We start from the raw sequence: 27009 nt of genomic DNA on the forward strand, positions 1-27009 counted from the left end.
GCTCTCCCAGGCAGCTGCAACCCACGATGGACTTAGGCTAGAATCTTCCCGGTAAGCGCACCTTGGGGTGCTTACACAGATGATTAGAAATGGGCTAAATTAATATGTGAGAATTAGCCTAGAAGAGGCTAGATAGAAATGGGTCAAGCAGTTAAATGAATACAGTTTGTGTGTTGTTATTTCGGTCATGAGCTAGCCAAGCGGCCGGGGTGTTGGGGACGCAGCCCCACCGCTCCTTATGTCAACAAGATTGGACCTTAGGCAAAAACCACACTCATCAGCCCCCAGTATGTCACCTGTGGAGAGCGGGGCCTACTTGTCATCATCATCTATGTCCCGGCAATGCTGAAGCGTGCGGGGACAGCCGTTTATGGCGGTCCTCCAGCTGTTCCTACCCCGGGCAGCCCTGGATGCTTGTGTTACTGTCACACCCAAGCTTCCACAGTCTTCCTTTACGCTGTCTCTCCAGTGATTTTTATTTTTGTTGTTGTTTCGAGGTTTTTTTGGCCTTCCTCTTCATCTTATCCCATGCACTCCTCCAAACCAAACAGTGCTATCTTTGTGTATCTGCCGTCATTCATTCTCAACATGGCCGAAGGATCTCAAGCGCCATTGCTGTACCCTTCCTAGTGGCTCATTTTATATGAGATTACAGCCTAAATCAACTCTGGAAGAATGTAAACCTCCTATCAAACAGCCTGGTAAGATCCGTCAAGCCTGATTCTCCTTTCTTGGGTTCCCACCCTTTCCAGGCACGAGAGGTGGTCATGTGACTGAGTTTTGACCAATGAAATGCAGGTGGATCGGCTTTGCATTAGTTGTAGGCAGAACCATAAGAGTATTCCACATTATTTCTTCCTCTTCTGCTCGGTGTTAACGAATTCTGAGACAACGGAAGGCGTGCTAAAGGAGAAGCCGCTCGCGGTGGAAGAGGCTCACAGCTCAGAACTTTCTGAACGCGAACATCTCTTATTGTGCTGCACCGTTTATTGTACCAGAATCAATGCAACCTCAACGTCGTAACGAGGACATTCTGATGCCGCCTATCACCCAGGAGAAACTTCTGCTTTGTCTGGTGTGGGACCAGGGACTAAACCCGGAGCTCCACACACGCTAGGCAGTACGGGACCCGGAACCACACCCCACCCCTAGAGACACTTATTACTGTTTGCTTTTCAGACACTTTCTCATCCCTTCTCCTTTTCCACATGGCCCTCCCTGGGAGTCTGCGCTTCCCAGCCTTTTTCCGGTTGCTGACCTGCAAGCTGTGACCTAAGAGGTTATATCCACTTCCCGCCAGTTTTACTTAGCCCCAGCGAGGGCAAGCTTCTCCCTGTTCTAGACTAAAGTGGACAGATGATTTTTGAAAGTCCAAAATAATCTAATGTACAATAATTAAAATAAGGTGGTCTTATTGCACCATGCTCACCAAAACAGCATCGTAGACTGAATTCCTCATGAGAAGAGAGACCCGGTGGATGAAACCACCAACTGGTTCTCAACTCTCAGCGATGATAGAACCCACCCCTAGCTTTTCTTTCAAGCTGCTTCTTATCTCCCTCAGGGCTGCTGGTCTCTGAAGGGCAGCACAGGGATCCAGGTGCTCTTTGCAGGGAATTCCACTGCCGAGCACGGAACTCTCACTCTGACAATGAAATGACGTGCCAGCCCGTGCGTGACGTGCCAGCCCGTACGTGACGTGCCAGCCTGTACGTGACATGCCAGCCCGTACGTGATGTGCCAGCCCATACGTGACGAGCCAGCCCATACGTGACATGACACATCACTTAAAGTCACAAGTCATTTTCCATGGCAAGTCACACCGTCCCTCCAAATATGGAAGAAACAAGCGAAGGCTAATCGTGTCACGGGCCCTGGAGAAAGAGAGCCTGAATATGGACACGTCCTCAGTGCTGGGACACGAGATTCCCTCTGACAGCTCTGAGGTTGGTTTCCTAATATTTACGCTATGATTGTCTGAGAAGTCCTTTATTTTTTTTTCTCTAATGCAAAAACCTCTTTTCCAGAAAGTCATTTTATACTTTCTTTTTCTAGCCTCAACTAACTTAGAAAGAGCCCAGTGCAGAGGAACTGGAGTCCTTTACGACTGAACAGAGCAAGGACAATGAGAATAACCTTCCCTCGGGGGCTGGCCTGGGAGGCCATCTGAGTTGAGGTGGGTGTTTTAGCATCATGTTCCCTAACTCGCTCTATCCCAAATCATACAGCTTCCCACAGTGATAAAAATATCCAAGCCTCTGTCATTTTAGCAAGATTTAATTAAAACTGCCCTAAATTAAGAAAATCCAGTCATTGTTTGCATTCCTGGATGCCTATGTTTAGCTGGGCTTCACGTAAGCAGAGAAATGAAAAAGTAACTCCATCTTCTGGCTGCAAGGGAAGAGTGTGAATTGGTTTCCTATCACTCGTAGGGACATCTCGTGTCTTCCCTCAGCTGGGTATCTATCTGATGGGACTGCTTCTTCCCACCCTCCTGAAGGCCTCTGAGGACAAGCTGCTGCTTGACTCTGCCCTGGAGAAGAAACCTCCAGAGTCCAGGGTCCAGGGGGCAAGGGGCTCCTCCCCAGAACAGCTGCAGCCCACCCAAGCTTTAGTGCTGCTGGCAGCTGTTCCCAAGAGAACTAGATTAGGAAAGGGTGCTCTCAACATACGGTACTCATCCTTCTCAGAGCAGGGCCGTGTGCTGGGGAGGTGCTCCGGAACCTCCTGTCTTGGAAGAAAAGAAAATGATTCAGGGAAACGTGCAGAATCCCTAGGTTGGAGGGACGGCAGCAGGGAAGCTGGGAGCACGGTGTTTAAGACGCGGTGTCCAGGAGTGAGTCTGCTGTGCTAGCACCGGTTAGCTCTGCATCCTTAACCGCGGCTCTCAAGCTTTCTGTGCCTCCTTCCCTTCAGATAGCCACAGTGCATTCCCCGCGGGTCTGCCATATGAATTAACCTCGTTCCTAAATGCCAATCCTCAGGATGGCGTCTGGTTTACGAGTATCCAATAAAAGCTGGCTTTTATAATTTTTGCCAGGGACCCTCTCTTTCAAGTTTCTCTCTACCTCTGAGAACCCTATTTGACTTCCCATGGCAGTCTCCAGAAAGACTCACTGGCAAACACTGGAGAACTTTGGGGTTTATTTTTAATCCAAGAAACTGTTCACCTTGAGAGGTGTGTGAGCAATGTGGGTGGGGGGTCTCTACGCAGGGTGGGACCTCGAAAGCGAGCTAGGGTTTGGGTCCAGCAGGAGGCTGTCATGAGGAACAGCTTGGAGCTGGGGAATCATTCAGCAAACCCAGAGCAGACTCAGGCCCTGAAAGTAACCATGGAAACAGGAGCCCACAGAGGCATCCAGGGTGTGGGATGGGTAGGTGGGCGGATGGATCGATGGGCGATGGATGGGTAGAAGGGTGGGTGGAAGTTGCTTTCACAGCAGAAGGGTAAGGGCTCGGGGCAGCAACTGTAAGCACCTTGGAGCTGGCGTTTGGGGACCTGGGAGGGTGTCCTAGGCAGACATCTGGGTATGGTAAAGGACAAATGAGCAGAAAGCGAATCCTCCCTGAAATGAATTCCAGGTTCCTAGCAGGGATGGGGTCCAGATCAAGGCAAGAGGAGAAGAGAAACCTCAGACTGGGTACTTGGGCTTCTATCTTGATTTGGGTGAATCCTGACACAAACTCCTGCCTGTGAGCCCCACTCCCTGCATGGATATTGATGGGGTCTCCCCGCAGTATTTTCAAAACTCCCCTCAGCTGTAGCTTGAAGACAGAAATGCAGTCTGTGCAGGAAGAATCAGTTCAGTCAAACACCTCCCCCCACTGTTGATGTTACCCTCTGGTCAGCCGGGGCAGTGAGACTGGGCATCTTGCACCAACTGTGTGTTTGTCCTGGTTTCGTAGCTTCCAAGTCTGGCTGCCAGACTGTGGCCTACTGACTCCTTACTGTCTACTCCCAACCACTCCACCCCAGAGTCCGGACCAGCCTCTCCACATGTGGAGAAGGTCATGGCGGAAAGCATTACACCAAAGAGAGAAAAATGAAGTTCTAGCCAAGGCTGAGACCATTCCTCCGAACCAGCTCAGGGATTCTAGGGGGAGAGCACCCTGGGCTATGAACTTCTTCCAGGTAAGGCTGGGAAATAGGAGCTCTGTGGTCCCCTCTTCCCATGTGGGAAAAAAAAGGTACAAGGCATCTATCTGTGTGCAGCATGATGCTGTCCCCAATTTCTTTGAACCACCTTGTCTCTTTTACTGTTACTATCTGCAAATGGTTGAAGTCTGGCCAAGCAACACGGATAAAGTGAAGTCTGCCACTTCTAGACTTTGCCTCAAAAGCGTCTAAACTTACCTCACACCACGCTTCTCTGCGATTTCTCAGCTGAATGCAGATGAGCCTTGGAAAGGACTCACGGGCTGTTGAAGCCGGGTCCCGGGATCACTATGGAAGGCTATGACCCAATAGCCATAAGAGGGGTGAGAAACAACCTATTCTGTTAAACCTCTGGGACCAGGGGATCTCATTATAGCAGTCAGCCCACCATCACTGGGGTAGTTAAGAGGCAGATTTTGGAAGTTCAAAGGCATGTTTGGACCTAAACAGACTTCATTCTGTGGACATCAGTAGAGGAAAATAAAACAACAGAACCCAGGCTAAGCCAAGGGGCGAGCAGCGACCTTATGAGGCAGAACACACCCAAAAGGCTCACAACCAGCATTAGTTAAGGCTGGTGTTCTCAGTGCTGCAGTGCACCAGGCCTTGGCTTCTTTAATTTTCACAATTGATGTGGGATTCCCCACTGTATGCTGTGAATATGTTTTATAACTATTGGTTAATAGAGAATCTGCTTTGGGCCTATTGCAGCACAGAATAGAGCAAGGCGGGAATTCCAAGCAGAGATAGAGGAGAAAAGAAGGCAGAGTCAGAGAGTTGCCATGGGGCCGCAGAAGGAAACAGATGACTGTGAACCTTACTGGTAAACCACGAACCTCATGGTAAAATATAAAATAATAAAAATGGGTTCATTTAAGATGTAAGAGCTAGTTAATAAGAAGCCTGAACTAATAGGCTAAACAGTGTTGTAATTAATACATTTTCTGTGTGATTATTTCGGGTCTGTGCCGCTGGGAAATAGACAAGCTGCATCTGCCAACACACAATAATCAAGAATTAGGGGTTGTCATAGGTTTAAAGATGAGAGACTCTAGCCACAGAAAAGGTGGGTGTCCAGGCACCCTGACTGGAAAAGTTGGATTGGAAAGGACCAGAGCAGGCGTTTGAGTTGGTTGTTCTCAGTGGCTGTGTTCACCATGACCATCATGATCTCCATGACGACAACCACAATGATTATGACAATGACTGCTAACACCCTCCCCCCCCCCACCACCACCACGCTCAGCTCATGTCCCCCACTCTCTTGTTCATCAGCCACCTGCCACAGAAGATGGTGTACGGAGCTGTTGCCTTATTATGCATTTACAAGAGCGGAATGGTAGGTCATCCTGATCTAGGCTTCTCTCCAGGCTGAGAGGATCGGCCAGCAGAAGGGCCAGAGGTTTCAGTTCATCTGTGAATTACCTATAGAAGGAGAGTGACAGTGGAGTAGTGGGAAGCAGACAAAGAGGAGCCATCCTGGGTGTTCCAGGGAAGAAGAGAGAGAGAGAGAGAAGCAGACAAAGAGGAGCCATCCTGGGTGTCCCAGGGAAGAAGAGAGAGAGAGATGGTCAGACCCTGAGGCAGGGGAGGGCAGAGCCAGGAGGCGCCCAGCTTTGTAGCCATGGTGTTCTCTAGTCGCTAATTTTCGCCAGGTGACCTTAAGTCTGAGCTTAACTCAAGCTTCTGTTAATTATTCTAGCCCAAGGGCGTACTGGAAAATTCAGTGAAGTGGCCAAGGAAGCAGAGCAGTGGGGCTGACAGAGAGAGCCCCTGGAAGAAAGGGCTTGGAAGAGGAGGCAGGAGGGACAAGACCCTGACCCTCAAGGCCCAGTGTGGAGGGGCCTCCCCTTTTTGTTAAGCACTTTTTGACTGCAGCCCCTGCCTATCAGCCCCGAGAGACTGCTGCTGGGGGAGGGGGCAGCCTGAGGGGCTGTTGTTGGGGAGGGAGGGGCAGCCTGAGGGGCTGTTGTTGGGGAGGGAGGGGCAGCCTGAGGGGCTGTTGTTGTGGAGGGGCTGTTGCTGGAGAGGGGCTTCCCCTGGGGATAATCCCAAAAGGCTAGGAAGGACTCTTATAAGAAAAGTTCTCCATTCTGTGTGGAGGAGCAACCCAAAAGCCTCATAAATATGGCTGCTATCTCCTGAGAGAACACTTAGTGAGCAGTTGCATTCATAATATGCAGCAAAACTTCATAGAATCCATGTTCCCCAACTTCTCTCCTAACCACGCCAATTTCCTACACGGTTGTGTTCTCTCCCTCACCAGCAGTGGCCTTCTTAAGGCCTAAGGCTCCCGAGTTTTCCAGCTCAGAGTCTCCATTGCCTGTTCCCTCCATCTCTCCCAGCCCTGCCTCCAACCCAGGGCTTCCTCTGTAAATCCCCCCAAAATGTGGTGACCTGTCTGCCTTCTCCTTAGTCCTTTTAATATTTTATTTTAGTTTACATGCATGAGTGTCTTTCCTGTATGCATGTTTGTATACCATGTGCATGTATGGTGCCTGCAAAAGGCCAGAAGCGGGTGTCGGATCCCCTGGGACTGACTGGAGTTTGGTAACTGAATCTGGGTCCTCTGCGACAACAGGCAATGTCCTTAACTGCTGTGTCATGTCCCCAGCCCTTAGTCCGAATTTTTATTTTATTTTTGTACATGTACATGTGTGTACATGTGTTCATAGAGTGGTACATGTGTCCGCATGTAAATATACATGCACATGTATGTGGAGACTAGAAGTCAACCTTGGTTGCCGTTCCCCAGGTTTTTGAGACCAGGTCTTTTATTAGCTATGACTCACAGACTAGTCTAGACGGGCTGGCCAGCAAGCCCTGAAGGTCTCTTCTTTCTGCCTCCCCAGGGATGGGGTTATATGTGCATGGTACCCATGCCTGGGTTTCCATGTGGGTTCTGGGGACTGAATTTAGGTCATCATGATCACATGGGAAGCACTTAACCCACCTCTCTCCCCTCCTCAGCGTTACAAGGGCCTAAGGAGCCGGCCTGTGTCTATGGAGAAAAACAAAATATGATTACTTTTAATTGCGAATGAACTCTCTCTAAGGTTAGGAATTCCTAGACCAGCAGGCACAAGGAGCCCTTCAGCAAGTGAGGGTTGACTGGCAAGGACGGTACAAAGTCACGGAGCTCGTGTCAGAGGCCGGCACTGCTCTCGGAGCTGACCTCGGGGTGCAGACTCATGGTACACAGCTCTGGGGACACCTTCACTAACGCTAGCAATCAGGGCTCCATTTGGGAGCTTTCTGAAAAAGCCAGGGATTCTGGGTCAATTGGTCTGCTTCAATGTCCAAGGCATCATGGGAGCCACTGGATTGCTAGATGCAGTCAGTTGCAGACAGACCTCTATAGCTTGGCTCTTTCTCTGGCCACAGCATCTCTCCTTATCCTTCAAGAGGAGGTGAAGTGAAGATTTTGTCATGGAGCAACCTCATGTGGCAACCAGAGCCCTGTTCACTCACCCTTAATTGGTATTCAGCAGCTGTTTAATATACGCATGGCTAAGACACAGACAGAAGCAGGCTGGGGGCTCACAGAAGTTGTCTGGGAAGCCAAGCCTCTGAGGAGCTGGCATTTAAACAGGCCCTGAATGACAAGGGGGGGGGAGGGAGTCTGTCATGTGAAGCTGTCATGATTGCAGGTACAAAAGCCACAGGGACAAAGGGGACATATGGCCAGGGCACAAAGGACAGCAAAGAGAGGAAGGTTCAGACAGAGGTGGCCAGAGATGCATCATAGAGAGCCTTGGAACAGTGACCGCCAAGTGATTTCCCCTGTCAGTGTATTAGGAAGTCCCTGGAAGATTTTTAGGAGGCAAGACATGGCTCTCTTGTGTTTGTAAGGGACACTCGGGCTGCAGTGGGAGGCAAGCTGGTGGCCAGCAGGACAGGTTTGAGTGAGACTCGTCCACTCCGTCAGGGCCAGGGACCAGAGCCCAAGGGAAGAATGGGGCTTGGCTCTTCTGCAGAGTGGGGAATGTAGGTCAGGCAGCCAGCTCACTCAACAGGCCGCTGAAGCAGCCCCCTTGCCTGTCAGGGGAAAGCTGAGTCTGTGCTGTGTGGGCTCCGCTGAGATCTGCATTGGCAGGGGAAGCAGAGACACAGTCACCCAGGTGCAAGGATCTGGGTCTCCACCCAGGATCCCCTCAGCTCCCTTCCCAGAATGCCTTTCTCCACTCCCCCACTCCCTCACTATCTCCCCAGGCAAGCCAGACACACACCACCAGGGAAACAGGCAGCTATATTTTAAGATCAGGGCTCAGACCTCTAAATAAACCATAAACAAAACCAGCTTCCCTGCCACAGAAGGAGGGAGATGGCTCCATTTCTCTTCAGTGCACTGACTGGGAAGTAAACAAGTGGTTCTGCCTGTCACATACACTTAACTCTCTGCAGAGGCATCTGCCAGGTCCAGGAGCTTCTGCTTGGCCTTTCCAAGAAATAGCTGATATGCAGCTTCTCGCTGTGGGCTCCAAATTCACTTTGATAACTCAGGGAAAGGTGGGTGTGGGCTTGGCCCTGACCCTGGCCTCAAAGGAAAACCTAACCAAGGGCAGGTACAGACCAGGGGCTCCAATGCAGTCTGGGGTATGGAGGAGGATAAGGGTCAGGAGATGAACGTGGAGAAAACAAGCAAACATTAGAAGATGGTGGTGGGCGTCTAACATGGGGTGGGCCGGCAGAGCTGAGGGCGGCAGGGAAATAGGAAGTCTGAGGGCCCCAGAAGGGTGTAGTCTGTGGGAAGGGTGTAGGAGAGGGGTGTATTCCAGGGAGGGACAAAGAAACAAAAGTGAAGAATTTCTTTCTCCATAAACAGTCTCCTAACATCAGAAAGGAAGAAGGAATGAGCGAGATAAAGAAGCAGAGAAAGAAAACCCCAGAGTCTTCAAACTCATGTCCTATTTCTAGCAGGATAGACCCCCCCCCAAAGTACAGCAGGAAAAATAGATTAACAAACAGAGAACACAAGGAGCCAAGGCACCGAGGAGCTGGGAGTCAAGGCTGAAGGAATGGGGGTGTCTGGGGATAGTGACCCTATAATAGTGCAACAGACCACACAGATGTGTGTAGCGAAAGGTGGCTGTGAGACTTAGGGTTGCCGGAAGTCAGCTGAGAGGAAGAAGGTGCAGGTTAGAGAGAGTGGTAGTCTCCAGATGCTGCTCCGGGGAGCCTGCAGTGTGGAGGCCTCACAGCCACGCTCCAAGGTGTGGGAAGGACTGAGAAAGTGAGAGTCAGCAAGCCAGAGATCACACATTCACCAGAGTCCCCGCCCCCACCCTGCAAAGTCTGGCACCATCTCTGCAGCACACCACGGGGGTGAAGGAGACCCAGGAGTCCCCAAACAGCGGCCCAGCTGGACTTCAAATGATAGAGCCAGTCAGACTATACAGAGGATAAGGTGAGACCATGCCAAACAGACCCCCATGGAAAGAGATGGTTGGGGCCAGGTGTGGTGGCACATACCGATCCCAGCCCTTGGGAGGCAGAGGCAGGCAGACTCTGTGAGTTCAAGGACAGCCTGGTTTTACATAATGAGTACCAGGACAGCCAGAGATATACAGAGAGACCCTGTCTCAAAAAGTAAAAAAGAGGGGGACACTGGGTCAGGACAGGGGACAGCAAGGCAGGGAGAGTAGAAGGTGGCGTGAGCAAAGTAAATGGTGAATGCATGAGAACGTCATAAGTATTTCGTAAGGTAACCGAAACATTTAAGAAAAATTAGTAACCGCAAATAAATGGACACAGAGACAGGCATCAATTGGCAGATTACTCCCTATACACACACACACACACACACACTCATACTCACACACTCACTCACCACACCACTATCATCACCACCACCATCATCGCCACCATTACCATCACCACCACCATTACCATCACCACCATTACCATCACCACCACCATTACCATCACCACCATTACCATCACCACCACTACCTCCACCACCTCCACCACCACCATCGCCACCACCACCACCTCCACCACCACCACCACCACCATCACCACCACCAACATCACCTCTACCACCACCACCACCACCACCTCTGGTCATCACTACAGCGTTTACTGTACTAGAAAAAAATGGGGGTGTCTTGTATCTTAGAGAATGCCAAGAGACATGGCTTTGTTCCTGGCTATACTGTTTGATATTTTGCCAGTTACATCACTTCTGTGGCTGGCTATTTCCATCTCTCAGTGTATAAAATGAGGGTGTGAGGGGATGAGTTAATAATCCTTTTCTTGATAACTTCATTGGGTGGTGATGAGGATGAAATTAGACCTTTTACAAGCTGTGAAGTTCTATGCAAACATAAACTATTGTGAAAANCCACTACCTCCACTACCTCCACCACCTCCACCACCACCATCGCCACCACCACCACTACCCTCTAACACCAAACAAAAGAAAGGAAGCTCATGTGGCCCACACCACACTATTCCTCCCCCTCATGCTTGCTTTTGTTGGAAGCCCCACACCCAGAGACTTCAGGGCCATGCGTGTAGACACACTTGCCCGTGCACACATATCACACATGCTCAAAGGTGAGTAGTTGACACAAGTATGAGCCACACTTGGATCCAGGGATCCCACACAAAACCAGACCAAGCAGTCTCTACAGACGCCCTGAGGAAGCCCAAAGCAGGCTTTGGGGATCAACATCCAGACCTTCACAGATGCCCAGCAAACACTAGCCCAGAGCTCCAGCCCCAGGCTGTTATGTAGCCTAGAGTAAGAACAGTTTTCCATTAAGATAGGATCCTCAGAGTCACACAAGGAGAATGTTTCTCACTGTGGCTATTGTTTTTCCTGTGGATCTGGAGTCACCCTGTGAGAACTATCCTAGGACTTTTGACCAAGACATGTAGACGTTAGCTCCATGCTAAGGATGAACCCAGCAATCTGAAAACAAGGACCACACCATAGGCCCAGAGACCAAAGGGAGACCCAGGAATAAGGGTCTGTTTTCTGGTTTGGGTCAGTAGGAGGACCCTAAGTCTTGCGAATGAGCATACTGGTGCCGAGGTCACACTGTTTACACAGCACACAGTCCCACATCACAAACACATGTCACACTGATGCATACGTACCCAAATGCAGCACGCTGCATGTGTCTTACCATCCATCAGAAGACTTAGGTCAAAGTTGTTCACAAACATTGGAAATTCCTACTGTTCTCGATCACACATGTGCACAGAACTGCAAGCACCCACCTTGAGTCCACACAACCACACTGGCCTGTGCATACACGGTACCCACACAGAATTCTCAAACCGAACTCCTTGACTGCTTCCCAAGCCAATAGGACCTGTGCACACCTCCCCAGCCTCTTGCTCCACCCACAGCTCTGCCACGGCTCAACTCGTCTTCTCCGACAACACCTATTTTCCGATAACCCCATTTTCAGGTGTGGGAAACTTTTCTTCAGGTCTCTAAAAGAGGAAGCCCCGTAGATTCTTCTGTTGCTGCCCCATCTGTCCTACATACCGAAGTCATCCCTCATTTCCTAGCCTGTCTCCTACAGATCCAGCGAGAGAGAAAGTCACCGTAGGCAACCTTCTGCCTGAGCCCTGGGGTGCTGGAATAACAGCTGTCCCCGGAGGATGCGGAGGGAGGGAGGAAAGGTGTCAGCTCGGTGCAGAGCTGGGGGGCGCCCGGGGAACAGAATGACGCCCCGGAACATCTTCGGAGTCTGGGGCGGCGGCTGAGCCCTAAGCTTGAAGCGCACGGAGCTGTCCGTTCAGCACCACCGCGCGGCTCGGGGCTCAGGGCCCACCGCAAGGCGCACAGGCTCGGTTCCCACCCCCGCTCCGCGGGCGCCTGCGGCGTGGGCTCCTGCCTCTCTTGGCGGGTGAGGGGCGCGCGAATCGGAAGAGGGGGGGATCCACGAGCGTCGGGGCCACGCAGCCACCTGTGAGCCTTTCGCGGCTGCAGGCGGCGGTGTTGTGGGGCCCGAGACTGAAAGGAGGCGCACGGCGGACCCCGCCTGCCCGGTGGCGGGGCACACACACAGGCGCACACATCCACATCCTCGCACCCGCGCGCACTCGCGCAGGCAGCCGGCGGTGGCCACCGTGGTGATGCTCGCCAGCAGATCGGGGAAGTTTCCCGCCGGCCTCGGCTGCGGGCGCCGGTGCACCCAGGTAAGCGCTTCCAGAACGCGCAAGGCGAGCCCGGGGAAGGCGCAGCGCACGCGGCCGGGGGCACGGCGCCAGTAGGGCGCGGGATTGGGGGTGGAAAAGGGGCTGGGAAGGGGATCGGTCTTTGGAGGCTGGAGACCTGGGATGCTGAGTTGACCCTTTTCCCCCTGGGCCCAGATTTACGGACTGGAGCGGTGAATTTCCCCGCCCCCTCCCAAATCTCCGCGCCCCCTTCTTGGCCCAGCCCTGCCAGTGCGCATCTCAGCTTGGGTCCCGCCTGTCTGCGGCGAGAGGGCGGGGGCGTCTCCTTGGTCTGCTTACAGGCAAGGTCAGCACACAGCCCCCATGGGCTCTCAGAGCTTTTGGGCGCTACTCCGGGGAGGAGGTGGAGGCCCGGCTGTACTCGTAGAAAGATACACCCTTGCCTTGCCTTGGAAAGGGGTCAACCCCCATAAAATCATTCCTGCACCCCAGTGTCAGACCGCACACAGAGACCCTGCTGGAGAGGATTGGGCCCTCCAGAGGAGGGTGGGGAGAAAGAAAAAGAGAGACTGGGGTGGGGAGTGCGGGCGCTCACACAGATGCGGTTTCTTCTGCTTTCAGGTGTAGCGCCCCCGCGCGGAGCGGGCTCCTGGGCATCTCCAGCATGACCCGCCAGAGCCTGTGGGACGTGTCCGAGGCCGACGTCGAGGATGGAGAGATCCGCATCAATGTGGGCGGCTTCAAGAGACGGCTGCGTTCCCACACGCTGCTGCGCTTCCCTGAGACGCGCCTGGGCCGCCTGCTTCTCTGCCACTCGCGAGAGGCAATTCTGGAACTCTGCGATGACTACGACGACGTCCAACGTGAGTTCTACTTCGACCGTAACCCTGAGCTCTTCCCCTACGTCTTGCATTTCTACCACACGGGCAAGCTTCACGTCATGGCTGAGTTGTGCGTCTTCTCCTTCAGCCAGGAGATCGAGTACTGGGGTATCAATGAGTTCTTTATCGACTCTTGCTGCAGCTATAGCTATCACGGCCGCAAAGTGGAACCCGAGCAGGAGAAGTGGGACGAACAGAGCGACCAGGAGAGCACCACGTCCTCCTTTGACGAGATTTTGGCTTTCTATAACGACGCTTCCAAGTTCGATGGGCAACCCCTGGGCAACTTCCGCAGGCAGCTGTGGCTGGCATTGGACAACCCGGGCTACTCAGTCCTCAGCAGGGTCTTCAGCGTCCTCTCCATCTTGGTGGTGTTGGGATCGATCATCACCATGTGCCTCAATAGCCTGCCCGATTTCCAAATCCCCGATGGCCAGGGCAACCCTGGTGAGGACCCCAGGTTCGAAATCGTGGAGCACTTTGGCATCGCCTGGTTTACATTTGAGTTGGTGGCCAGGTTTGCTGTGGCCCCTGACTTTCTCAAGTTCTTCAAGAATGCTCTAAACCTTATCGATCTCATGTCTATTGTTCCCTTCTACATTACTCTAGTGGTGAACCTGGTGGTGGAGAGCTCCCCCACCTTGGCTAACTTGGGCAGGGTGGCTCAGGTCTTGAGGCTGATGAGGATCTTCCGAATTCTCAAGCTGGCCAGACACTCCACTGGCCTCCGCTCCTTGGGAGCCACCCTGAAATACAGCTACAAGGAAGTGGGGCTGCTCTTGCTCTACCTCTCAGTGGGGATTTCCATTTTCTCTGTGGTGGCCTACACCATTGAAAAAGAGGAGAACGAGGGCCTGGCTACCATCCCCGCTTGCTGGTGGTGGGCTACCGTCAGTATGACCACCGTCGGGTATGGAGATGTGGTCCCCGGGACCACAGCCGGGAAGCTGACTGCCTCTGCCTGCATCTTGGCAGGCATCCTGGTGGTGGTCTTACCCATCACCTTGATCTTCAATAAGTTTTCCCACTTCTACCGGCGCCAAAAGCAACTCGAGAGTGCCATGCGTAGCTGTGACTTTGGAGATGGATTGAAGGAGGTCCCCTCGGTCAACTTAAGGGACTACTATGCCCATAAAGTTAAATCCCTCATGGCAAGCCTGACAAACATGAGCAGGAGTTCACCCAGTGAACTGAGTTTAGATGATTCTCTACACTAGTTGGGATGATTTGTGATCGCCAGACATACCTTGCCGATCCGCCTCTTGTGCCTTTGGCACAATCCAGGCACCGTAGGGTTATGACATAAAGAGTCATCTCGACCCTAGAGGGAGAGCTGCATGGGATATGAGCCCTAGGTTGCTTTTGCAATGTTTAGAGTCATTTTTTTAGAGGGTGGTGTGTCAAACACCATGCCTTTGCACCTTTCAATGAAGTGACACTCACTGGTCTTTGCATTATGGGCATAAAATGTTCATCTTTCTGCCAGATGAGTATATAGAATGCTGATCTCTCTGTCCAATGTGTACACTATTCTAGTCTTGAAGCCCCAGTATCACCTGTGAGTAGAGTTTTCTGTGCTCCCATTTCTGCGGTTGTTTGTGTGAACTCTATACAAAAAGCCCCGGCAAGTCTGTCCGGTGGAAACACATCTGTCTATGGGGTCAGCAAGGATTATCATGAGATTCGGATCACAACCTTGTGAAAACAGAATCTCAATTATTTACCCATTGCTTTCCCCTAATTTTCATACCAAAACAGAAAGATTGCAAAGCTAAGCACACTTAACTAATGCAAGTCTTCTTTTTCCTCGGCTCCGTCCTTGTGATGTGCATGGATATGCCAGTCAGTTTTTAGAAAGATGTGTATTGATGTGTCTCTCCTAAGTGTCAGTATAAGAGAATGTTATTCAGTCCACATGTAGTAAAGACTGAATGTTTTTGTTCCTAAACAGATAGGTTAGGGACAGGGACTTTAGCTAAACATGGGCCAAACCCTAGGATGCTATAAACAGACTTTATATAGGCTAAACCTTTTCATTGACGGTCAGGCCTCTATTTTTCCTGAAGGAATCATAGAGACCTTTATTTCTGGCCGAGATTACTAATCCAGGCCATTTTGACCAAAGTTTTCTGTGTCTTGGTATTAGCATGTTTTTCAAGTACTTCTTTTTAAAGATGTTTAGGAATAAGGTCGTGTGTCTTTCTCAACTAGAAGAGGTTAGTGTTGCCTTGTCATTGTGAGGTGAGCATCGTTAGGTTGCTAGCAAGGGCAGTAGCTTAAACATTTTCTTGCCTGCTCTGAAAGCTCGTAATAGGACAGCCCTTTTAATTCCAAGCAGAATTCTCTTCGGGTAGCTCTGCTTCTAGGACACAGGATAGTACGTAGACGTTTTGATTGCCTTGAGCTCCTGCCGTGCTGTGGAAGCCCGGAAGTGCAGAAGAGTATTCAAAATACAGATGTGTGTGAAGACAGTGTGGCTTACCCAAGGTGGAAATACTGGAGTTCTTATTTTCATTGCAATTGCAGGCTTTTCTTGTGGGGAGGCCAGAAGAAAAGAAAGAGTTATAAAGCCAAACACTACTACTTCATAAAATATAAATGACTGTGAATTTCTTGAAAAGGCGTAAACCTTTCGACCACTGAGCTTTGGTGAAGGGTTAGCACTATTTCCTTTCCCAATGTGTTCCTCCTCTGCAGATAGTCAGCACAGATGCTATGAAGGGGAAGCTGGGCCCCCTTTTAGGATAATTCTTTCTCATCATCCTCTACATAATCCAATGGTTTTCCAGTGGCTTTCGTTATTGTTAAGTCTTTAGCAAGGCTGTAAGAATCTACGATCTAAATAAGGAGATAAACGGGCTTTTTAAATCCAAAGTTTGGACCTACTCTCAATTGGTCCGTTTTGCGTTTTAGTCGGGTAAGGATAATCCACACCTTACAGGGTATGGAGTGGATCTTCTCAGAGGGCTTGTGTACTAGTGTTGTCATGGCTACAACAGTGTGGGTGATTTGTTGTGTGAATGCACTGGCCACTTGATGTCCTTGAGCCTCCGGCTCAAATCTTTCATCAGATTGGAGTTTCATGAAGGGCAGAGGGTGGCAACCCCCCTAGTGCCTCCATGCAGACACATCTACGTGTGTGATTCCAAAGCAGCAAGGATGTGACTTAAAGGACCCTGCCGAGGGGTCAGAAGACAGGGCTGTTGGCACACGGAACTCTTGCTGGCTAGTATCTTCAGTCCTGGAAGATGCACTGAAGGCAGGTGATAGCATAAGCCTGTGAGAACCGTTCCGTCTGCTGAGGCTGATGGCACAAGGTCAGGCATGGTATCCACAAGATATCCATGGTCACTGACCATGACGCCGAGGCAAAGGAGAAATGAGGCAAGAGGCCCGCTAACTTAGCCACTCCCGTAAGGATTTTCCTAAACGAGTGGGTTTACTACCGAAAAAGAGATACCTCTAGTGGGTACCTACAAGGGTACGAAAGCTGGAAAACTTGACTTTTCTTTTTGGTAATGACTTGTTTTATCTGGTGCCTTTCTTTGGGATAATCCCAAAGTGCTTTAGAGACTGTCTTTTTTAAAACATTTCTTGTATATATATACATGTATGTATACTTGTAAAAAATATTTCTTTGCCCACCGAGACTTTTAGTCACCTCTGAACTGAAAAGGTCCCATTGGCATTGAGTTCTCCAAGCAGTGGTTTCGGAGACCTCGAGGGAGGGCACCCCAGCTGATGGGGACACTGCGGTAAATTCCCCTAGAAAGTGAATAGTGTCGCCAGGGACTCCAGGACACCTAGGTACGACATTCACAGGTGCTGGCTCAGAAGCAAAGCCTCTGATTGGCCATGTTAGATAATGCCCCCACCGCAGCAGTTTCTCTTGGTAACCAGGGCAGGGCAGATTAATTCTCTGTCTTGTCTCTGGGAACAAAGGCTACAAAGATGAAGTGTCCCCATAAGACTGTCAAGGTGACCAGTGATCAATCCTTCCTTGGTGGTACACACACATGCACACACTCACACCCACGCACACCCACGTGCACACGCCATGCACACACACGTACACACACTCATGTTCGCGCACACACGTTCACATGCACACACACATGCACACACACTCATGTTCTCACACACACGTTCACATGCACACACACGCATGCACACATGCACACTCACTCATGTTCGCGCACACACACGTTCACATGCACACACACGCACACACATGCACACTCACTCATGTTCGCGCACACACACACGTTCATGTGTGTCCAGCTAGTGGCTGAGGGGCAGCTTTCCTCCTGGCATTTGCTCTGTTCGGTGTCACTGGGACAGATACAGTGGCCGAGCTTTCCTCGCAGCATCTGAGGTGGACGTTTGGAAACGACACGTGCTTGTTGTACAGACGCACTGGTCTGAGGCTGTGTTCCTCACCAGACGTCCTCATTTCCCGGGTTTGCGGCCGAGGAGGGGGCGTGTCGAACGCCGAGCTTATGCCTAGCTCATCAGGTAGTAATTGGTGTTTAATATCAAATGTGTTATTTCTACTTATCATAGCCCTCGAATCACTGAAATGCCTGTTAATTATTGCTTCATTTCAATGAAAATGACTTGTTCTGCACTTTGGGATGGCGGCGATCTGTACAGGCTGTGTGGTCTCTACTTGAACGTTTAACCGGTATTTCTTTTGTGTGAACAGCATGACTTGTTCCACGGTTGTAATTTTAAACATCGAGAACGCTGTATTTGCAATGTCGGTTTTAACACTCACTAACACACTACTGTGCGGCATCCTGGCGGCTCTCTGCTGCACTGTTCTGTCTGAGTCCTGTGCTTGAAGCTACTGTGCCTCCACTCTAGAACGAGGCACATGACCGACGTAGTCAGGATGCCAGCCTTGCAAATGTGTAGATTAAACAGAAAACAATTATCTAACTTCCTTAAGCCCCCTCAATTACACGCGGACATTGGGAAGCAAGGGACTGGGTTGCCTGTAAAAGGCCGAACTGGTGTTTGTTTAGTTGTGTGTGTGTTTGTGTATGTGTGTGTTTGTGTATGTGTGTGTTCATGTTCACATGTGTGTGGAGGCTAGAAGTTGAATTTGGTTATTTCCCTCAATCACTGTGCACCTTATATAGTCAGGCAGGATTTCTCACTTGAACCTCGCACGTCTGTCTTGCTGGTCTAGCTTGTCTCTGCCTCCCATTGCTGGGATTATAGGAAGAAGATCATCCTGCCTCCTCATGCTTACGTGGGTTTTGGAGATCTAAATGACGATCTTCTCAGCCCCAAGGCTGAAATTTCTTCTTCTTGGCAGAGGCAGCAGCGGGAGGAGCTTTGGCTAACGGCTGGGGTCACTGGGTGCTTGGTAGAAGGCTTGTTACATTTTTGGGGGGTCCCCAGTGGACCAGAGGCTGCTGAAAGATTTCCTCCTCACTCGGTGCCCTACTTAGAGCCTCCGCAGCCTGCTCTGACAGCCCCGCCCTGTCAATCTTTTTGCTACTCAAGTGGTTACTGATAGGAAGCCAGGTCTGTAGTAACTCGGAGCATCCAGGGTGATGGGTATGAATATTGTTGGATTCGTGCAACTTGCTTAGTTCTCCCTACCTGGAACTCAGAGGCTAAGGTCTACTGGAGGCCCCAGGGGAACTGATGAGAGGGGCACTACTTGACTGTGCCTTAACTCCTGGCCTTTTGTGATTTCCTTTCCATTGCTTCAGAGAGTGGGAAAGACGGATGGGATAACCCTTAAAGCCGGTTTTTTTAGCTCAGTAAGAAAGCAGAATTTCAGCGTGCCCCTCAATGTCCTCTTTATAGCACAAGAGCTCCCCCACCTCTGATTTGTTTGTAGGAGAACAGAGGTTTCACCCTTCTCTTCGGCAGGCAGAGAGGGATAAGAGTTCTGGGGACTGGCTTGGGCCTAGTGTCTGGTTTAAGTGGCTTGAGTTTAAATAAGCAGCCATTGTCTCCCGTGGGCTTTAATTTATTCATACATCTTATATGAATAAGCAATCCAAATTTCTGCTATTAAAAATTATTAGGCAGAGAGGAAAAAAATGGGCATTCCATTTGGCTCACTTTTGTTCTGTCTTTGTGAAGCTAGGCAGATGCTCGCTCCTGTTCCTTGAGTTACTGGGAGGTTCTCAGTGTGTAGCTCAGAGGTCTCACAGGTAACTCACTGCAGGGTGCTACATTCTGCTGGAATCCCCTGGAAGGCCGAGGTGAAGGTCGTTGCCAGAACCAAGGTGGCACTGGACTCTTACCGTGATTCAGGCTCCCATCTAGCGGGGTGTGACTTGACTCCAAACAGGATCTTTGAGTCTCACAAGGCAAAACAAATACCCACTTTTCAAAAATAATGTGCTCAAAGTCCATCTCTTTTTTTTTTCATTTTTTATTGTTTTTATTGAGCCATATATTTTTCTCCGCTCCACTCTCTTCCTCTCCCGTCCCCTTCTACCCTCTCCCATGGTCCCCATGCTCCCAATTTACTCAGGAGATCTTGTCTTTTTCTACTTTCCATGTAGATTTAGATCTAAATATGTCTTTCTTAGGGTCCTATTTGTGGTCTAGGTTCTCTGGGAATGTGAATTGTAGGTTTTTTCTTTATATCTAAAAGTCACTTATGAGTGAGTCTGGGTTTTCTCACTCAATATGATGTTTTCTAGCTCCATCCATTTGCCTGCAAATGTCAAGATGTCATTATTTTCCTCGCTGTGTAGTCCTCCATTGTGTAAATGTGCCACATTTTCTTTATCCATTCTTCGGTCGAGGGGCCTCTAGGTTGGTCCCAGGTCCTGGCTATGACAAAGTCCACCTTACTTTCAGGATCTTTAGATGGCGTTCTGCCGAGGACCAGCCCTGGACAAACACTGCGTGGTGCTGCTGATCTGAAAAGCTGCCTTCCCGCCTTCTGCTGTCCTCGCAGCTGGCTTCTCCCAAGCAGATGACAGGGTTCACCCCTGAGTTGTGGAAATTCCTATCGAAGAAAATGAGGATGGGAAGAAGGGAGGAAAAAGAGAGGAGGAAGGGAAAGAAGTTATAGGAGAAAACAAAGAAAAAACAGAGAGAAAAACAGAGACCAAGAGGCAACGTTTGTTGAGATTAGGGAGGAGACAGAGTCAAAGAGACTGGTGAAGGTCAGAAAGAAGGCAAGAGGCTCCTCCCTCTTCCTCCCCTCTGCCTCTCCTTACTCTTCCCCTTCTATTCCCCTTCCCCTTCCTCTTCCTCCCAGTTCAGGGACCTGCACAAACAAAGTCCAGGAGGCAAGATTGCTGGAAAGCGTGAGAACAGAGAAGAATGTGGTAGAAGTTGGGAATAGGAAAAAACATGGCCAAAAAAAGTTATATCAAAAAAATTTCAATTAAAAAAAATAGTCAAGTCAACATGGTTGAGAAGCAACCAGGTACCAAAGCAGGTCAGAGTAGCTCTGAATAGCCTAAGCTGAATTCTGCTGTCACCGAGACTAGCTTTATGAGATTGGAATGTGACTGGAAACAACTTCATAGTCCAGGCCTGTCCGAGCTCACCACCACAGTGAAGCCGGGTCCAGAGTAGGAGTGGGGGTGAGGCCAGGAGGAAAAGGCAGTTCCACAGGCGTGGAGGGCCAGGGTGGACTGGTGGGTGGCTAGCTGCTGGCATCACCAAGAGAAAGTGGGAAGGAGGAGCCCTGCTGCCAGAGGGACTATGTGAGGGGGCAGGGGTTGTCTAGAGAGGAGCTCCAGCCATGCCCATAGAGGGGACACAGACACAGGAAGAGGGATGTGACCCTGCCAATGGCCAGCATCCACTAAGCCCCCAAGGCCAGGGATCTCAGCTAGTCCATCATCTATCCACAGTTCCCTTCTCTCCTTCTCTCCTTCCTCCTGAGAAGGTAGAGATGGGTTACCAGAAGTCTCAGAGGGCCTCAGCCATCTTCCCCCATCTCCTTATTCTGTGTCTAGGAGTCACCTGTTCTCCGGTCACTCTTGGGGAACGGCCCTTTCCTGACCCTAACCCAGGAGGCCTCTCCTTGGTTCTCAAGCCCCCAAATTTTTTGACCCCACAGAAAAACCTCTTTGTACTCATCTTGTCCAATTCTTGGATGCTACATGTTGCTGTCTGGGAAGGTTCTTCAGTCCCCTCCTTCCCTTCTCCATTGCACTTCCATCAGAAGGAGGTGCTCCCGCAGTCTCAGACAGAAGGCTTGGCTCCCAGGACTCCAGCCTGACTCCAGCTTACACCCAGGCCCCGGGGCATGTCAGGCAACCACAGAAGTCATCCAGTCTAACCTGGATTTACCACTCAGGCTCCAACTTCCTCCTGTCTCCCTCCTTTCCGTCCATGGAATCACAGTGCTTCTTGTCCACTGGGGGAACTGTCAGTCATCTTGACTCCTCCCCACTTATTGATCTAGTCAGTTTCCATGGCAATCATTCATCAGCAGCTGAGAAATAGTCAGGAACCATATCCAGTTCAGGGGCAAGAAGCAGAAAGGGTGTCGTTCCTAGTAAGTCGTACACAATGCAGAGCTACTTCATATCAGATTTGTCTGGGGGATTTAGCCAAGTGGCCAAGTAGAGTTTTGAGCTTCATCCATCCACAAAACCAGATTTGTGAGGTAGAGCCAGGCATCTGCAGATAAAATTCCTGGGTGATTGATTGATTGTGTGTGTGCAGTGAGTGTGTGTGTGCATGTGCGTGTATGTGTGTGCATGTGTGTATGTGCATGCATGTGTATGTGTGTGCATGTGTATGTGTGAGTGTGTACATGTGTGTGCATGTGTATGTGTGCATGTGTGTGTGTGTAGCACATTCTAGGCAGGTGCTCTACTATTGAGCTCTCGCCCCAGCCCTGCAGGTCACTTTGACACAGGTGGTTTTCAGTCTGCCTGTGACGATACAATGTCAGGGGTGTCCCTTACATTCGATCTCATTCCTGCATCAACTGTAACCAGGTTTCACTGTTTCCATCACTGTATTGTCACATATTGGTCCCATCCATCATAGCTCTCACCCTCTTTTCAAACCTCACTAATTCTTGTTTTGATAATTACCAGTAAACCCCCAATCAAGACTCGCGAGCTGACCTTTCTTTTCTGCAAGCCCTCCAATATAAGGTCTTCCGATATCTTAGTGACTGAGACTGACCCACGAGTGATTTCCCTAGCTACTGATAAATCCAGCTACACATATGAGGGGCCACAGCTCACGAGGGAGAGCATCTGTGTGAGCCCTTCAAGCTCTAAGAGGAAAAAAGTCCCATCACAGAAGAGCTGCCTTCAGTGGGGCAAGGACAGGCAACAGGGACTGGGGAGATTTGTGGCAAAAAACACACGAAGTTGCTAGCACAGAGAGCCCTGGGAGCAGTGTGCTGGACAGCCAGAATCAACACGCCGGTTCCGAGACCCAGAATAACGGTCCCCCAAAGAGCTGTGGGGGTGTCTCACTGTGCCTGGCATCCAGCAGCCTTCGGGGTGATATAACAAGGACAGAATTGGGGTTCTTGGGAGGTATAGGTTTTTTTTTTTTTTGCACTAAACTTTGTCGCCCACATCTCCAGACATTTAAAGAATCCTGAGCTATTTTCAGACCTACTATGAAAAGAACAGAGGTGTCTGCAGTCAGACACCAGGCTAGCTGTTTCCCGAGAGGAGTGCTGGTACAACTCCTGTCTTGATCTGTCAGCCTTCTACCGACTGTTCCGGCAAACTTGGTGAGTCTTCTACGGCTGGCTCACTTGGGAGCATCTGAACAGCGCCCGCTGTGCTCAGGCTTGCTTATGACAAAGGCCATCCTTGCTGGGTTGTGTTCTGATTTCTTTTTGTGGAAAGCGTAGGAGGAGAGGAGGGAACCACAATGCACAGAGCCCAGGGTGTCCCTGGGCTTCCCCATTGACTGCTGGAGGGAAGCCAGACGGCTTGCTTCACGCTTTTCCTGAATTCCATGTTTGAAAACTGCTTTTGGAAAGAAGAGCCGGTGGGAGCTCAGAGAGCCCCAGAAGTAAACTGATTACTCAGTAGTGCCCCCATTTTTAAAGAGCCGGCGTGTGTGTGTGCATGTGTGTGTGTATGTGTGTGCGCGCACGTGTGTGTATGTGTGTACACGCGTGTGTATATGTGTGTGCGTGTATGTGTGTGCGTGTGTGCACGTGTGTATGTGTGCATGCACATGTGTGTGCGTGTGTATGTGTGTACATGTGTGTATGTGTGTGTCAAGCTCTCTCCTAACAAAACTAAAGTTAGATATTCCAGTCAGCTCACATTTACTGACTTCCATTTTACCTGAGGTCCTCACCTTATTCTTTTTGAGGTATGGTCTCTTGGTGGAATCAGAACCCACCACTCTGCTGGTCTCCCAGGCAGCTCGCTCTCAGAATCCTTACCACACCTTCTGAGGCTGGAATTGCAAGTGTGCTTCCAGGCCAGCTTAGCATTTACGTAGGCTCTAGGGATCCGAGCTCTAGTCCTCAAGCGTGCATACAAGCAAATGCTTTGCTGGATCCATCTCCCCAGATGGATGGGCAAGATTTTAGCTGTAGTTGTAAGGGGCATTAAATTATAATACACTAGTAATAGTTGCATAGATTTGTGATAAACATAACAAAACAATCTATGCTGGCAAGACGGTTCTGTGGGTAAAGACGCTTGATGCTAAGCCTGAAACCTGGGTTCAACCCTCAGAGCCCACAAGGTGGAAGAGGAGAAGCAATTCATGCACATGGTTCACCTCTGAACTCCACACGTGTTCCGTGCCGTGCATGGAGCAACACAACATGTGCAAAATGAATGTATTGGATTAAAACAAACCCAAGCTTAAGAGAAAAAACCCGGAACTCCACATTTCCTTTCCCCCAAGTACTGAACCGGGGAGTTTCCATTTCCCAGCAATTTCTGTACATTTACATATAAATTTATTCCTAGAAAGAGAAAACATAGTCTTGTAGATGGTTCAATTGTGCAAGCTCCTTAACGTCACTTGGGTATTTCTTTCCTGTGAGCTTAAAAAGATGAACATTAAAAATAAGTGTGTATGAGTGTGTGTACATATGCATGTCTGTACTGTATGTGCTCACCTGGTGCCCATGGAGGTCAGAAGAGGGTAGTGGACCCCTGGGGCTAGAGTTACAAACAGCTGAAAGTCACCACATGGCTGGTGGGACTCAGACCCAACCTGGGTGCTCTTACCATCCCTCTAGCCCAACTTCATTAAAACAAAACAAAACAAACAAAAAACCCTGCTTTGTTTATCTGGACCCAAGTCCATTATCCACTCCCCTGTGAAGAGCAGTTAGTCAGGTGGATCATAGCTTCATCTGGAGACCGGGCACTCTGTCTAGGATCGCCCCACTGAAAACGGCAGATCTGGGCCCCATTGAAAACGGCAGATCTGGGCTCCACTGGAAACGGTAGATCTGGGCCCCACTGGAAACGGTAGATCTGGGCTCCACTGAAAACGGCAGATCTGGGCTCCACTGAAAACGGCAGATCTGGGCCCCACTGGAAACGGCAGATCTGGGCCCCACTGGAAACGGCAGATCTGGGCCCCACTGCTCGCTGGCTCCAATGCCAATCTATCGCCCTCACCACTGCGGTACAGATGAGCTGAGCTCTGACCGGAGTCTTTCAGGTCAGGTGGACGCCTGGTCACCGCACGTTGTTAATGCTTTTTTTCACCCACACTCTTAGGCACAGCAGGAGTGTGTGTGTGTGTGTGTGGTCTCCTCCGCTCTTGGCTCCTGTCTCTGCCTCATCCTCCTGACCTGTTGGCACACTGCCACACCTCTTGCTGTTCTTAACTCCCCGGGTTTTATCCTCAGCACGCTGCAGCTTCCCTGGTCCTTTTCAGCTGTCTGTACTGATGGCCAGGAGGAGTCTGGTGCCTGGGATCCCAAGGTCATCTGTAGCTCAGCTGATCCAGCTTGGAACGTGGTATCCTGTCCTTAAATGCTCCTCTGCCCCATTAACTCACTACTGTTTGGGGTCTGCACTGGGGTCCTCAGGGATACCTTGATCCTCTCTCTTGTTTGTGGATCCAACCCAGGACTGCCTGCATACTAGGCATGCTCCACCAGAGAGGCAGAGACCTGGTTCCCGGTGTGACCGCTCACTTTTTGTTTTTATTTTCTTACCTCCAAAATCCAGTAAGTCAAGCAGTTCCACTGGCTCAGTTTCCCTAACAATCCTTGGTTCTGTCCCATCTCACCATCACCACCTTGTCTATATTCTACTTCCTGCTGGCTTTCATTTCAACACTCTGAGGCTATGGGTCCCCTTTTGGTGGAGCCACGGACCATGTTCCCATCATCTGAATATCTCTGGCTCACAGATGTCTAAACACGGGCATTTCCTAAACTAGCCTCGCCGCACACCTAGGCAAACATTACCGTTCCCATTTAAGGCGCCCAGTTTTCCATCGTGGCTTTAGGGAAAGACTGGGAATAGGAGCCAGGCAGGATTTGTGATTGACGTGTCAGTGGGTAATCAAGGTGACTGCTTTTCTTATTAAACTCAATCCTGGATTTCATAATTTCCAGCTAGCAGAGATGGTGTCACTCCCTCTGTTTTCTTGTGGTAAGTCTTGAACTGTTATCCATATTTGGATTTTCTATATTTATCACACAAGCAAACCTGCAACATGCAGACCTAGAACAACTGGCAATATATTACTGCTATAACTTCAGGTCCAGGAGCTCTGACAGTCTTCTGGCTTCCACGGGCACTTGCATGCACACAGGGCACATACAGACAAGCAGGCACACACACAAACAGTTTTGTATTTGTGTGAAATTAAAATAGTTTAAGAGAATGAACTTAACAATCCAAATCACTGTTTGCTTTAGCAACTAATTGCCCTCAAAATTGAAAAGCCTTATAACAACAATTAATGGCACAGTCTCAATAGCCCATTAATATCAAGCTCCACACTGAAGATCATGTTCCTAAGTATGTGAAGTGGTTATGATCATCAGCTGATATGCTTTAAAAATAAACTTTGAAATGCTTTTTGAAAGGTCAACAGAGAATGCACTCATGAACTTGCTCTTTGATTAATAATAAAATCCAGATTCTCCCACGGAGCTTGGCTTTCTCATCCAACTCTTCTGTTTCAAGCTCTGTGTGTCTTCTCATTTGAGCATTCCCGTCAAGAATATTTTCTTTTTCATTAGGAAAGAAAGCTGTTGTGGAAATCGATTAAAACAAGAAGCTGCAGGATTCCCCCTCCAGAATGTTCTGTGCACACTGGAGCACTCCAAATATCAGAGAACACTGAGAACCCGAGAGTGCCAGCCCGAGGGTTTGTTCAGCTTCCACTCCACTAGCTACAGCTGACCTTGGTGTCTCAGCCGTGGTTCTTTTGAAACTTCAAGACCCACCCCTCCAACAAGGCCACACCCCCGTATCCTTCCTCAACAGTCACTATGACGACAAAACATGCAAATATATGAGTTTATGGGCCATTCTCATCCAAACCACCACACTTGGTAAAGTCTATCAAAATGTAAGACAACCAGGGGCTAGATTTAAATATAGGAAGGCACTGGGGTTTCTCGTAGAGAGATTTTGAAACTTGTTGGCTTTTGGAGCTTTCTAATGAAAAGGTGATGTGGGGTTTGGTGCTACTTTGAAAGTTTTTGCTTAGGCTGTCATTTGTATTTGCCTGAAAGTAGTATTTCCTTTCACCTTTCTCTATCTATCTATCTATCTATCTATCCATCCATTATCTATCTTTCTATCTATCTATCCATTATCTATCTATCTATCTATCTATCATCTATCTATCCATTATCTATCTATCTATCTATCTATCTATCTATCTATCTATCATCTATCTATCTATCTATCTATCTAT

The 27009-nt window shown here is 49.7% G+C and overlaps 2 protein-coding genes across 4 annotated transcripts in view; one reads left to right on the forward strand and one right to left on the reverse strand.

Annotated features, from left to right (window-relative positions):
* Positions 1-27009, reverse strand: part of Stk3 (serine/threonine kinase 3) — a 307706-nt gene that overhangs the window by 72639 nt on the left and 208058 nt on the right. The window lies entirely within an intron of this gene.
* Kcns2 (potassium voltage-gated channel modifier subfamily S member 2) lies at positions 12179-14768 on the forward strand. Its single transcript, XM_050161812.1, has 2 exons — positions 12179-12313; positions 12914-14768. The coding sequence occupies exon 2, from the start codon at positions 12957-12959 to the stop codon at positions 14388-14390; it is 1434 nt and encodes a 477-aa protein (XP_050017769.1). The 5' UTR covers positions 12179-12313; positions 12914-12956; the 3' UTR covers positions 14391-14768.

This window comes from Alexandromys fortis, unplaced genomic scaffold (assembly GCF_014885135.2).
Source record: "Alexandromys fortis isolate MF-2015 unplaced genomic scaffold, M_Fortis_MF-2015_v1.1 scaffold_17, whole genome shotgun sequence".
Lineage (NCBI taxonomy): Eukaryota > Metazoa > Chordata > Mammalia > Rodentia > Cricetidae > Alexandromys > Alexandromys fortis.

Excerpts from the sequence above, each read along its gene's own strand:
- Kcns2 (XM_050161812.1), top strand. The coding sequence starts at position 12,957 with ATGACCCGCCAGAGCCTGTGGGACGTGTCCGAGGCCGACGTCGAGGAT.